Source organism: Atractosteus spatula, chromosome 11 (genome assembly GCF_055471065.1).
Source record: "Atractosteus spatula isolate fAtrSpa1 chromosome 11, fAtrSpa1.hap1, whole genome shotgun sequence".
Taxonomy (NCBI): domain Eukaryota; kingdom Metazoa; phylum Chordata; class Actinopteri; order Semionotiformes; family Lepisosteidae; genus Atractosteus; species Atractosteus spatula.
The window spans coordinates 1,375,452-1,389,844 of NC_142716.1; the positions used below are offsets into that span (position 1 = coordinate 1,375,452).

At 47.6% G+C, this 14,393-nt stretch overlaps 1 protein-coding gene across 2 annotated transcripts in view; it reads right to left on the minus strand.

The window, feature by feature from the left end:
* znf644b (zinc finger protein 644b) overlaps window positions 1–13,585 on the minus strand; it is a 32,701-nt gene extending 19,116 nt beyond the window's left edge. The window contains exons 1-2 of one of the 2 annotated variants that reach the window (XM_088927784.1): window positions 13,267–13,468; window positions 12,787–12,896 (exon numbers count right to left, since the gene is read on the minus strand). In XM_088927784.1, the coding sequence (XP_088783910.1) occupies window positions 12,787–12,808 (22 nt within the window). In that variant the 5' untranslated portion in view covers window positions 12,809–12,896; window positions 13,267–13,468. Of the gene's footprint in view, window positions 1–12,786; window positions 12,897–13,266 lie in introns of both variants that reach the window. The other variant, XM_088927785.1, reaches the window with a different exon arrangement.
* Window positions 13,586–14,393: the final 808 nt, after the last annotated feature.

Genomic DNA, 14,393 nt, shown 5'->3' on the forward strand with positions numbered 1-14,393 from the left:
CCAACACAAAAAGGATGAAATGGAGCTTCTACTGCTGCTGAACTGAGGGGGCAAAGTCTGGTGGCAGCAGAGGACCGCCGACTGGCCCGTTCAGAGCCCTCAGGCACTGGCCGCAGCTCCCACCTTCAGCCCTTATCCGAAGGACAAAGGGCTGGTCGCTACACGTGTACACAGCAGGACGCGCTGTTTCAACGCCGAGGCGTTCCATGAATGACGCCAATTCTCCTGCACTGCTTTTGCGAAATTCTAAAAACAAATTCTACATGGCACAATTTTGCACCAGTGTTACTATGAAAGGGAAAACTGTCAATAAGTCATCAAGATCGAGAGAGGCATATTAATGTATACAAAACAGGTCTGACTTGCTAAGTAAAATGGTGGAGAGTCAATGTGCTTAATTCTCCACGATGTGCGACAACGTTTGCAGGTGTCCTTCACACATGACTATCTTGAAAAATGAATAATTTTTCTACAGTTGCAAATAACCAGCAGTTTCCTTTCTAGCTGTGATTCAACACTCATTAAAGTTGTTAACAAGTTTTTTTTCTTATAACGAGAGTTTCATTTACTGGTGCTGAGACATCTATTTAGTTTACATCTCAACAATTACAAAGTCACACTTGGAAAAAACACTTGGCTGTCTACACTAATATCTTCTACCTTGCTACGTACATTTTGCCATTTTGTTTAAAATAAGCTTGATTGAGCTACTAATTAAGATTTTAACAAATGGAACTCAGCCTGCTCTGATTTCAGCAGAAGTCACTGAAGCTAAAACATTCAAAGGAAAATTCCAGTCTATATCCGCCATTCTTTAATGGAATGCAATATCTTTGATAAATAATAATCATGGTGAAAAATGAATCCAGTTACAGCACATCTAGAATAAGCACCTTATGGATGCCAATGAGTACAACAGAATTACTGTATTTTAGTAGATCCATAATTTATCCATATACAGCTTGTCAAAAGGAAACGGGCTGCGTCTTGACTTATATTCAGAATCTATGACCTTTGACCTGCAGCATGGCAAGCCATATGAATACAGTGCAAACAAGAGGTGGTGCTACAGCATCTAAAAAGGAGTTGCACTACAAGTGACTAACCAGCAGAGGGCTCCTCACCTTCCCAGTACAATGCAGCAATCTGTCTTTCCTGTGGCGCACACTTCAAGAGCTGCCACTGCTTCTTGCAGAAGATGTACGGGAGAGTAAGCCGTGTAATTATGAACACAGGAAGGTTTTGCCAATTATCTATTGACCAGCTCTCTGCTCCTGAGTGCATTAAACATGCATTTGCATTTCAAAAGAGGTGTGCCCGTTAATAGAGACCCCTGCTCTTCAAAGGACTCCCAATTACACAAGGATAGGAGGGCTGGAACACGGCAGCAGCAGCCATCCGGTAACAGACACAGACTTCAGAATGATGCCGGGGGTGTGTGGTTTGTGTTTCTTAATTCCTTTTCAATAAAAACTCTAATATGCTACTGACATGCGGACCAAAACCCCAGCCCTCAAGCTTTTTACCATAGACCATAGAGCTTTTTTCTGTTTACCAAGGCAAAAAAAAAAAACGCTTCTCTAACAAAACAGCTTTAATATTCCTTCCTAAATGTCACTGCTCGGGATTACAACTGTCGTTTCTTAATGCTGTTTCAGCGACTCCGTGCTCAGAAGGATCTGCAATTTAGAGAACCTGCTCTGGTTAATGGGATGCAACATTTAAAGCGTTAACTCTTAGTTATGTTAATTACTGAATGACCATGGCCTCCCCCTCAACCTAATCTGACGATTCCTTATTAAGTTGTGCACGATTCTGCACACTCTGCTAGCCACTCACTTCTAAACCCCCCAGGAGAAATTCCTTGCGGAGTTTTACACGAGAAATTGTTTTTCGAAAGCAGGTTTTAAAAAATGTCTTTGGGACTGCATGGCAGCACAAGGTTAATGGCAGTTTTACTAATTGCACCTGTAACACTGGTCTCTGAATGCCAAGTTTCACTCAGCATGCGTTTAGCAGCAGGTGTCCGCTGCGCACAAACTTAATTGCACCTAACCTATACTCTCTAGAAGCAAGTTTCTAAAATACCACTTCAGACTCTAAGAATAAATGATTGCTTCTTGAAAAATTAATGAGCAAAATGTTCTTCGACTACAACTTCGATAGAAAATGCCAAAGGTTTACGTGCTTTGCTACCAATTTAGCAGCAAACTTTTGCCCCAATCCTTTCAATCAATAGAGGCACATGAATTTAAATTCTGGTTAATTGGTGCTCAAAGTGTGAAAACCTCCGACATCAATAGACCATCCCCGTGGCCTTGGCTACTGTATATTGATCCTCATTTCCCCAGCACCTCAGCAGCTCGTCTTTTCAGTGTGCGGGACCCTCACTGGAGAGGCAGACACCAGCCTGTGTGCATTCTGATAGTGGGCTGGGTACCTTCTCACACTGTGTGATCATTTTATTGCAGCAAATGATTACCTGGAAATAAAACATTGAGATCTTATGTTTTATTGAACCAGTTCTGTGCATTTATATGAATGTTGTCTCCTGTCCAGGAGGAAGCCTCTTGTTTAAACGACCCAATAATTAACACATCATCCAAACTGCACAAGTGAATAATGTTTAACATGAGAAATATTTGATGGAGGGTTTGTCTGCAGTTAGTGACAATTCCCAGTATATGACAACATTCATAAATAGTTACATGTATATTTCTGAACAATAAATATACAAGTAAAATGCAGACTCTCCAGTTCATTCTAGAATTAATATAACCTTAAGACTACTGACGAGACTGTTAATGCATTTCAATGATAATTACGACAGCTGTGCGATAATTCATCACAACTGCCTGCCACGGTGTGCAATTAAGCAGTACCAATGTACCTTTTGTAGCAAAAACAATAAGTTATTTAAAACACATTCGTAACCGGGGAAAACAATCTTTTCACAATTCATGGTTTTTGGTCCTAAACTGCTTCACATAAAAAAACATTTGGGTGACAGTTAAAGTTATAATGTCACAGACTTTGCAATAAACGTCCAAAAAGCCTTTTCTACTATACAAGAAATGCACAGGGGTCAAGCCCAGTCATTAAATCACTTAATAACATCCTGAAATTCCAATGTCAAGGCTCTCATGGTGCTTTTATATTTATAATATAAGTTACATTGTCAGAATGATCTGCTGCCCACTTGACCCCCAGAATAAGTTTAATTTACCATTCTGCTAACACCTCTGTGGGCTAGCCTACGTACTGTTACAGAAGAGCTATGAGATAACTGGCCACACTCTGCCACCAAGTGGCAGCTGGCGTGTGTAGCACAGCAAGGTGAGATTCCAGACGGAAGGTCTGTAACTGAGGGAACACATGACGACCGGCTACGCAAGTCTTACAACCAAGAGGATTCGGCAGGAGCCTTCAAGTCAAGTGGTTCAGAGGGCCTTGACCAACATCTGCTTTCCATCACCTCATGATGCTTGTCGGAGGAGTTAGGTAAGGGAACAGTGGACCAGGGATCACCGAGTACAGGGTCGGGAAACAGCTTTCAGCGTAAACTGCCTGCCAATGCCTCAAGTTTAGATTGTTGTTTTCCAGAGCTCCTAGATATGTACAAGCAGAGTGTCAGACAGACCGGTTCACACTTTGCAAACCTTCTTTTTCAACCAGGAGCAGCTCCATGAGCAGCAACGCCTCTGAACTGCAATCCTATAACCGGCGCGTGCTGTACAGCCACACCGCACACGCGTGCTCGTTTTGAGAATTCAAGCAGCCTGTGTGAGAATCGCACACTGTTCTATTTTTTAACTTTTCAGTCACCAATAAATGTATGACTGAGGTTTAAAAATCAAAATCCTAGACAGCTGCTGCACAGGCAGTTCACTGAATTTGCATTTTCAACACTTGTGAGAAACCAACTGCAATCATCTGACATGTGAAACCGGTCCACTCCAAACATTAAAAAAAGGTTATAAAAAGAGTGGAAAATGCGTTTCCTTCACATGCCAACAGCGGCGTTTGCTTTCCCTGTGTTCTGAGAGCTGACGTGAGGTGAGTTTCTTGGGGAAGCAAAACATCTGCAGGACGTCGGTGACAAGACGTCGCTGACGGCTCTGCGTTTAATTTGTGAAGACCGGGGATCACACTCGGCACACGTCTCGGAGCACTGTACACGTCAGGATTCCAGCTCCACCGAGCTCGCCGGCCCCTCCACCATCACACAAACCTACACCTTGTCCCTTAACCAACTAGTCATTTATGCCAAATATGACGAGAGCTCATCGACTGCTCCTCACGTGAAGACCGGCCTGCCTACTGACTGCAGCTTGAAGAAGCATGGCAGGGAGGAGATCCTCAAGACACCGACATAAACAGAGTGCACATTTATTTGCTCAAAGTTGAGACTGCGAACACTCAGCTGTCTTCCCTGCAGGGAATGAAATCAGGAGCTCCAACACAGCAAAGCCTAAAGCGTTAAAAGGTGACTTTTGTGTTTTGAAACTAATACACAAGGTCGGAAAAAGACAGAGGCAGCTTTATTGTGCTGATTTATTGCAAAAGTATTCAGACCCGGGCACAGCAATCGCATTTTACCGCTTTAAACTTTGCAGTCTTGACACTTCGAAGTAGCCATTAATGTGTGTTCTATACACAGCCTGCTCCACTCATTCAGAACAACAGGAAGTAAACAGATAATTGATATGAAAAAGAAATGGAAAAGTCCTGATTGCATTAGTTTTCTAACTATTCAATGTGGCAAACTAATTAATTTATGTGCACAAATTACATTAATGCACCACATAAATAGTTGAGTGGCCTTGGTCTGTGTGCAATAATAGTAGTTCAAATGATCTCAGAATAAATACATCCATGTCTGCAAGGTCCTTCAGCCAGTGCATTTCAAACAAAGATTCAGCCATGAAGACAAAGGAGCTTTCAAAAGCACTCCAGGATAATGTTGTATAAGGGCACCGATCAGGAGAAGGGTATAAAAATTCAAAGAAACCGAATATGATCTTTGGAATATGTATTTGAAAGAGTCAGTGGTTTGCAACAAAGCATTTAAGTGATACTGCAGACGGGATGCAAAATCCGTTTTGTGCTCGGATGAGACAATATTGGAACATTTTGGGCGAGATGCAGAGCGTTCCGTCTAGTGTACACAACTCATCACATCACCCAGTCAACACCCTCTCAATAAATCAGTCACTTTAATTCTGACCTAGCACCTTTCAATCCTGAGCATTATCAGGGTACTGTACATAAATAAACGCATGAAAAAGTACGGTAAATAGAAAACACAATAGAACCCATGTATAAATGTGAAATTGAAAGAAGAAATAGATTTTGAATTGCCATCAAAAACACATACGTTTTAAGGCAAGGTTTAAGATCGTTAACAGGGGCTGCATTTTAAACATGATCAGTAAACGAGGGGCTGCTCTGAACAGGCTTGGTCCCCAGGAGCCCCGAGGCAGCGGGGTCCAGCGGGGTCCAGCGAGCGACTGGGATGTGTGGGGACAGTGACTCTTGGAGGTGCACAGGAGACAGACCATGTAGCGCCTGGAAGGGCAGAAAGGGAAATTTAAAGTCTGTCCTGCAAGAGACACTGCATGGCCATTGCAGATTTTCCAGCACAGGAGAAATGCGCTCAGACTTTCTAGCCTTGATCAGCACTTAAGCAGCACCGTTCTGGACATCCTGTAGTTTCTGAAGTCGTTTGTTGGGTGAACCGGCTGACAAGGCATTGCGGCAGTCCAACCTTGAGCAGATAAAAGCATGAACAAATTTCTCACATCAGTAAGTGGAGGAACGCATCTTAAATGAAATGAAAATGAAAGAAAGATGTGGAGCAGACATTGCTCCTTATCTTTCAAATCACAAGTGCACAGTCAAAAACCCTAGGTTTGCCAAAGGAATTTGAGGGCACAATTTCTGTCACCAAAAGTGCGATTTAGAGAGTTTAATTATGCAGATGTGATAGACAGAGCCGATTAAAACCATCTCAGTCTTATTCTTGTTTACCTGGAGATAATTTTGAGCCATCCACACCATAAATCTTCAAGGCGTTTGAGTCGTACTGGAAGAGCAAGCTGTACGACACCATATTTTCTGCTAAACCTGGCCTAATGGCAACATACAGTATAATTCTGGAAAAGGACTGAGCCCTGAGACACTCCAGAGAGGACGGGGGCAGGATCCGATTTAAGGTCGCCCCAAGGCTAACCGATCGCTATCCGTCAGAAAGGCACATCTGAAACAACTGCCGTCGTCACCCCCTCTCGCAAGCGCGCTGGTGGCAGCGGCACGCTATTGGGCTGCTTCTCAAGAGCAAGGCCGGGGCAGCCCGTCAAGACTGAGCGAAACCGGATGCAGCAGAAGTAAAAAACCTGATCGGTCCACCAGAGACCTAAAACCAGGCTGAAAATTCACCTTTCGGCAAGACAAAGCTCAAGGCCAAAGCTGCGCTGCGGTGGCTTCGGGACTGGAAAGCGAGTGTCCCTGAGAGGCCCAGTTCAAAGCCCTGACACAGATGCTGTGGAGAATCGGTGGAAAGAGTAGCTACCTGCTGTCCATGAGCTCTACCCAAGCGAACCGAGAGAGCGTGAGCAGACCTGACAAGAAGAACAAGCCAGGGTGCAAAGACGGTCGAGACCCAGAAAGATTTGCGGCCACAACTGTTGCCAAAGATGCTTCCACCAAATCTTGAGCTCACGGGTTTTGAATACTTATGAAATCAATTTATGACATTTTTTTCTGTTTCATTTTTGCCGACATGTCCTGCGCCTTATCTCACCCTTAGAGGACCTCCCTCCGAGCATGCAGCTCCTGAATAAAAAATGTCTAAAACATGAGTTTGCATCATTCTGTAATTTCACAAAAGGGGATGCCACAGGCCGGTGTGAATACTTCTGCCAGGTTCGCCGAGTGAGCCAAAATGGAATTGTAAGTGGAACTTAAAAATACTGGAAGATTTATTTTTCACAAAGTAAAGATGATGATACGGCAGGCCCATTATCCCTGAATGTGCCTGAAGGGGAGTCGAAGGAACAGGTGGGAGGCAGGTCAATCGTACAATCACACTGTTCACATCACACATGCTGCAAGGTGACGCCAGTCCATTCAAGGTGCAACCAGGCGATGAGTCGGCAAGGCAGAGCAGAGTCCTTGCTCAGGCTACCAGGTGGGAAAACATTTTCTATTTTTTGGGGAAAATAAACCTTTAAAATTAAGGGAACCCAGGAAAGTGCATTCGCAGCACACCCCTGTGACAACAGGCCACGCCCGGTGAAGCCACCAAGCACGGCAGGATGTCACCACTGGCAGGCAGTGATGTAGATGCTCTTCAGGAAGTCATCCGGTGGGATTATGGGAAATGTAGTTCCTATTATCCAACACAACATCTCTGAACTGTACCTGCCAGTTTCTGTACCCGACTCTCCACAATTTCTCTCAACCCATGTGCCCGGGAAGAAAGCATATACTAGCAGCTACTGCCTGCTATTAGGAAGCTTCAGGGCAGGGCTACCAAAGTATATCCACTTTTATATCTGAATCCTTTCACTTACTCTTTCCGTACTTTTTTCCAACTGAAGTTTTAAAATGAAACGTCCAACACGCGCCTTCCGACACAGGCGAAGGCAAAGCAACTGGAAACCGCGAGCCCGCGACATCGCGCACGCCACTGTCGGACATGAGACACCGGCCTGGTGCCAGGGGCCCCGGGAGAGAAGGACGAGCTGCTTTCTCTGCTCCTCTGGCAACAGACGCCTGGAGTGCGCTGATGTCAACCCAGCAAAGGGCCCAGTACCCAGGCATCCCCGCTCACTCGCTGGAGTCCTTGAGCGGTGCCTGGTGCAACATCCCTTCGCTGCCCGGTCACTCGGCTCGTGGAGATTCGTATGAGGAGAGAAGGACAGGATGGAAGATTTTAACAACTGAACTTCCGTTTCAGTTGTTTTTGGATGAAGTCTGATAGGTTTTATTCCGCACTCACACCCTGTTCCTGAAAGTGTTTGCGTACCGGCTGACAACAGTCCTGTACAGCTCAATCACCAATCAATCCTTCGCCCGGCACGAGCTCGAATGGTCTCCAGCCAAAGCGCGAGTCGCTCTTCCTCCTCGGAAGCCAGCAGACGCTCCGACACAGAGGCACTGTGCCTCACAGCGCCGGGCTGGCTACTGGCTCCCCGGGAACAGAATGCATCTGCCAAACCACTCCTCTCCACACCGGGGCTCACGGACCGGCTCGTCCGCAGCCTCGTGCCCGGACCCACCGCCGAACACTCCCGGCGCCCGCCTGGAAAACACACCTGTGGCAGGGGCCGCTCCCAAGCCAGGAGACAGCAAAAAGACACATTCCTTGAACCGGCCACGCAAGAGAAGCCGGAGGTTATCACCGATACAGGTATTCGCCAGCCTCGAAGGCGCCGGAAAAAAGAAAACCGAGCAGACGTCTTCAAAAAGAAGAGCGAAGCACGACCCTGAGGCCACGAGCAGGAACCGCGCGGAAGCACCTTCCCCGCAAACTCCACACTGAAGGCCCCCGACTGGTCCTGAACCGCGGACCCCAGAGCTCCGAGGCAGCAGCGCTTACTGCCACAACGCCATGCCGCCCAGGAAGGAAACAATCCAAACGCACAATGAAGCAACTGAAAACCTGGTCAACTTGGCCTTTGCATGACTACATATACTACAGCGTTATAGCGGCTGTTCCTGATAGACACTGCCTTCTGTGCAAAATACACACAAGTTCACACAGATGATCGCTAAACTTAAAACACAGCTAAATTACTGTGATTTAGCCATCATGATATGCATATCAATATAACAGCACTCATTATTCCACAGTACGATAAGCCGGACATCTGTACCATAACGGTGTTATTTGCCATCAATGGCAGAAATCAAGTCAGTGATTACCCAACACGTCCAGTTGATCATCTAGATCATATTTGGACCGACTTAAGCAGATAACTTATCTTCTGGAGCGAGTTCCATCTGTGATGGGAGCTGGGCGTCTTTGAAGTACGTTTAACAAATTCCTACAGCAGATTTAATGAGGGGAACGCAATAAAAAACATTCCTGATTCTCACCGGTTAGTGAGTCATTTGCCAACATTAAGAATGCAACTCACTGCAGTGTTTACCATATTGACATATGTTCAACTCTAATGTGAATGTATGCATCCTTATGCTAATGAACCAATCCTGAACACCGTTTTGAAGATTGCTGCTAAGGCAAACATCAAAAGCTCTTCTGTCAGTATGTCAAAAAGGGGATGACACACTCCCCAGAGAGCCTTTCTGGGGACACCTTGATGGCACTACACCTGTAACCTATGCACACGCTCAGAAGGAACCCGTTTCATCTTAACTGGTAAACAGAACAGGCTTGGCCACCTCTCTGATTTACCACCCCAGGAGGCCTCGGAGCTCAGAGGCCGACACGTCCAGAGAAGCAGAGCCGTGGGCTGAAGCCAGGCCGGCGCGAGGGCCTGACGTAAACCGAAGTGTTTCCCGTGTCTTTACCGGGCCTCTGCACCATCCCCAGCGCCTGACTTGGGCTCATCCTTTCTTCCTTAACTTCCAGCTGCCAACGGAAAGGGCATCCCAAGTCCACACACCTGTCCCGTTTTACCCATGGAAAATCTTAATTGCTCTTGAGGAATCACCTGTGAGCCACATGTCGGAGCTCTTCATGGCTGACACAAGCACTGAACAATAAATGGAAATCCCTATTGAAAGCGTAGCTGGGTACTGATTACCTGTCACAGCTAATAAATAACTAATACATACCCTGTGTTTCAATGTATTATGAATACGGCCTTCATTAGGAATGTTAGTCTTTTATAGTTTCACAACAACCTGCGTCTCGGTAATGAAGCAGAAACACACAGCTTACAGGCGACCCCTCTGATGAAGAGGCACCACAACCGTGGCTGCGGTCCATTTCAATCTCACAGTCACCACAAACTAATGGCACTGCATTCCACTACTGGAGCTGCACTCGTGGTTTTCCCACGTTAGAGAAGTCAATCGCCTCAGTGCCAGCGTTAGCCTTCCCCAGATTTATTCTGTGCTAGTAAATACTCGAGGGTCACATATCGGGCAAGATTTATTTGTTAGAGGTAAGAGCTCCTGAAGAAAAAATCTTGCGCTTAGCTCATCTGTGTGGTGCACTCTTCCTCTTTTCTGAGAGCCTCTGTGAAAAACTATCAGGTGGGCCGCAGAGATGTCAGTTTTTGCCCAACAAGTCTGGAAACAGCAGACAGATCCTCCAACCTCCCAAAGCTTTCCTGTAGGTTTGTCCTAAAGTCACTGACTGATAAGTCAAGAGGCTGAAGGCAGTGACCTGTGGCGTCTCTGGGCCGGAAAGGAAAAGGGAAAAACAGGTTTTCCCACCATTAACAAACCTTTTGCTTTGAATGCTGGGAAGTCTAATCTTTAATTTTGCACACGCTATCTTCTTTGGGTGCCAAGGTCAGCAATGAGCGCTTGTTCTCTGAAACACCCGGAGTAACCCTTTCCCAACTGGCACGGGGCCTTGATCCTCTCCGCTCACAGGCCCTGCGAAAACCTCCTCTTTAACGCAGGATTCACCCCTGGAGACGAAAGGCGTCGGTTCGGACCGAGAAGGAGCTGTCGGCTGACTGGCCCAGCTTGCGGGGAGACACACCGCATGATGCTCACGCCCCATCTGTATCCAGGCCAGATATCACACCTCGACAGACAGGCCCCTGCACAAGCCTCCCAGCCAGGGCGAAGGAAGCTGGTTCGATTGCTGGGACTACTCTGTAGCTTGAACCCAGTGGAAAAAGTCAGGACTGAAGCGCAACGCCCTGCCACTCTCTGGCGCACCCGCGCGCGTCAGGGACTCGGCCGACGCCTGGCCGGGCACGCCCCGGGAGCAGGCCAGTCCGCAGGGCGACTGCGCCGAGCACATGGAAACGGCTCTCAGGGCCACACGAGGCAGGAAAGACCATTTAGGGCAGACAGCACACACACGGAACTGCAGCGCGCTCCGAGCCAGGAAAGGCAGTTAAGGCAGCAGACTTCCGTTCCTTCTGTGGCATTTAACCCCTTCCCAGGGGCACGGATTTCACCTCGGGCTTCAGCTGCAATTGCGTCCGTCATATCAAAAGCTGACTCTCGCTACCAAATGACAATGATTTGCACTTGGGCCAATGTGAGAGCACCTTCCGTGACTCATGATGAAACACTGGCAATACCCTAAAACTGTCTGCATGACTTCTTAATCACTGCCTGGAGTTCACCCTTGACTCTCCGAGCTGAAGTGGCAGGACTGAGATATGGGTGGCCTGCTCACATGATGATCGCCGATGGCAAATCTGAAACAGGTATCTTACGATAAGAGGGAGGCGGAATGGGCATTTAGTCGCAGGTGCAGAGTTAAACAGAGTGGAACGCACTTTGTCCCAACCTGCTTCCTCTGACTGGGAATCAAACGGCTCAGGGAGCAATTCTCAATTGGTCCCGGGCATTTTTTAAGGATGTCTCCGAAAGGAAATGAAGCTAAACGAAGCGCCAAGCGCTCTGCACCATGCCATCGCACAGGTACGGCGCCTGGGAAGGGCAGCTGTTATTTCAGATTGGAATCCCTTGCTTTGTGCAGATCCATAGCTAAAGGATTTGTCACACTAACCCAAAGGACACCCGGCTTCGATGAAGCCCTTCCACCATCACAGACCGTATTGACAATAATTCACCTCTCTTTACCTTCATGGCTTTCCCAAGTCGCTACAGCGCTCCCATGTGACAGGAGCAAGGCTGAGAGAAAACGTCTGGCCAGCTTGGACTTCACACAGCGTTAATACACTCACGCCCCGCTGCGTCCAAACGCTCTGGGCTGTCACTGACCATAAAAACACTTTTTTTTTTAGGGGGGAGTTGGGGGAAGCTTTAATCTCTTAAGATACAGTCTTTTTTTTTTGAGGTACTAGAAAATGTCTTAATTAATGGGCACTTAATTATAAAAAAAAAATCTGACTGAGAGAAGAACAACAGGAGGATTAAGCACTAATTGGAAAAGAATGCTTCCTACTTTTTTTGTTTAAAAAAAGTAGTTATACCAGGAAATCTGCTTCCTATTACATTGCAGTTCAACTTCACCCTGTTCAAGAACATTAGGTATCAAGGGTTTATACATATAAAGAGGTGAATTGTCAGCTTTTATTAAAGGAAGTTTTAACTGACCAACTACAGAGCCCTATTTATAAAAAAAACTAGTTTCTGATGTATTGTCAATTGTTAGAAATACCTTAAAGCTATCTACCAAATGCAAAGAATGATTCATTAGCACGATAAGTTATAGCAGTCCGCTGTATGTACAACATTCTCGTGTTCTTGGTTTCAAATACTCCTTGATGGGGAACTATGTTTTCACGTAAAAGTGGCCCAAAAAAATGGAAGGGACCAATACAAAGTGCTTAAGAAAATACATCTTAAAAGATTTGCTTGTCTCAGTTTTTGAAAACCATGTGCAATATGGGGAAACCTGCTACTGTCAAGGTGTGAACCTGCTGGCACACGAGAGGAGCAAATTGCACAACGCAAACTGCACAAGCCTCGGGTACAGCCCCCACCCCCAACAACAACAACACAAAACAGACCTTGGACGGCCAGTAGAATGGCCAAGACATTTTTATCATTTCACAGGTCTGAAGTGTCAAAACTGAGACCCCACCGGCTGGAGCGGCGAAATTTAGCCGCACACGCACGAAAAATAATCTGCGTTTCGACACGGAAAAGGCTCTTTACCTCCGGCTCGCGAGGTGGGCATCGCCTTGGGTGATCTCTCACAACAGCCACGTACAACAAGGCAGGGTACAACCGTCAAGTTTTCAAAGAGCGTGGCTGCAGAGTTCTCTCTTTTTTTAAAAAGAAAAAAAGAAAAAAGATCTCAAAGTTGAGCTGAAGGAGATCACACATTTACGCGGCCCCGGGCTGCTACAATGAGGGGGTGCACCACTGACCACCCCCCCCCCCCACCCCAGATCCGGGGGCTCATGCATGAGCAGGGAGCGACACCGAAGCCGAGTCCGTCCACCCAACTGCACCAGATATGTCTGGCTCTTGTCGCCGCCTCACGCTGTTGTTGTGCGCTACCGTGTCCATTAAAATGCCCCCATACCAAAGCAGGGACCCAGCCAACAAGACACGGCATGCTCGCAACCGGGGAGGCGCAGCCCGGTCCAGATCCCGGAAAGTCAAGCCGCTCTAGCGGGATTAAGGACCTACCTTTCCGCTGCCGGAGACGCGAACAGCAAGCACGCTAATGGGGATACTTGATTATTGTTCGCTCTCGTCCTCCATCCATTTCACAGCCGCCATTTTGCTCGCTCTCCTGCGGGCTGAACTATTGCGCTCACTGGCGGGGGTGTCCGCCGGACCCGCGCCACCGTCACCGCCTGCCGGTCCCCCGCACGGGGCGAGATTCCGGCCGTGCGTGGGCTCGCCGCAGCCGGCACGGGGCGTCTCCCCCACCTCCCACTCCTCTCCCCTCGCCCTGGCGTGGACGTGGGCTCTGTCTGTGCTCGGGGCCCTCTCGGCCGAGATCGCGGTCTCCCCATTCCGGGAATGGATGGTTCCAGACAGACAGGCAGGGAAATTCTTGGTTAGAAAAGTGGCCGCTTGGAAGACTGGAAAAATGGTAGGAGGGCGAGAAGCCACTGTGCTTTTAAACTCCTGCACCACATTCAGGTGGTGAGCACTGTGATAAACCAGGACACCCGCCCCCCCTGCTCCCTGCTCCACAAACCAATCTCCCCCTCGCTAACCTTTTTTTTTTTTGGAAAGGAGGATGCGAATATTTTGAGGACAATGCCAAAGAGCCCTACGCCTCACCAGGAGAAACATCCCACCCAGCCTCCCCAGCTGGAGCGTTTCACAGAGCGTTCCGAAGCTGGTTCACGATGCAGCAGCGACGACGCAGAAGATGGGTCAGCTGAAAGACACAGCTGGGAAACCCACAAGTTTTCATACAGGGGAGGGAGGGGGGGACACATGTAATCATGGCTTGGCCCATCCATCTGCTCCCTGTGCCAATGTCACCTCCGTGCTGTAGACATGTTGGATTTAAAGGTGAAAAAACGATTCTGGGCCGATTAATCGATGGACATGCGGGAAGGCCGAGCATATAGCAGATTTTAAAATGTCAATGTATTAGAAAATAATAATAATAATTATGATTGCAAAAATAAAGTGGCACCAACGTGGCCTAAAGAGATTCCCCAGAAGAAGGGACACGCGTCCAGGGGCTCCGGACACAGAGGCGTCCTTGTCTCTGACTGCGCGAGGCTGCGCGGGGGGCTGGCGTGCTCTGCGTGCGAGCGGGCCCCCCTCTCCGCACTCCGGCGGCAGGCCAG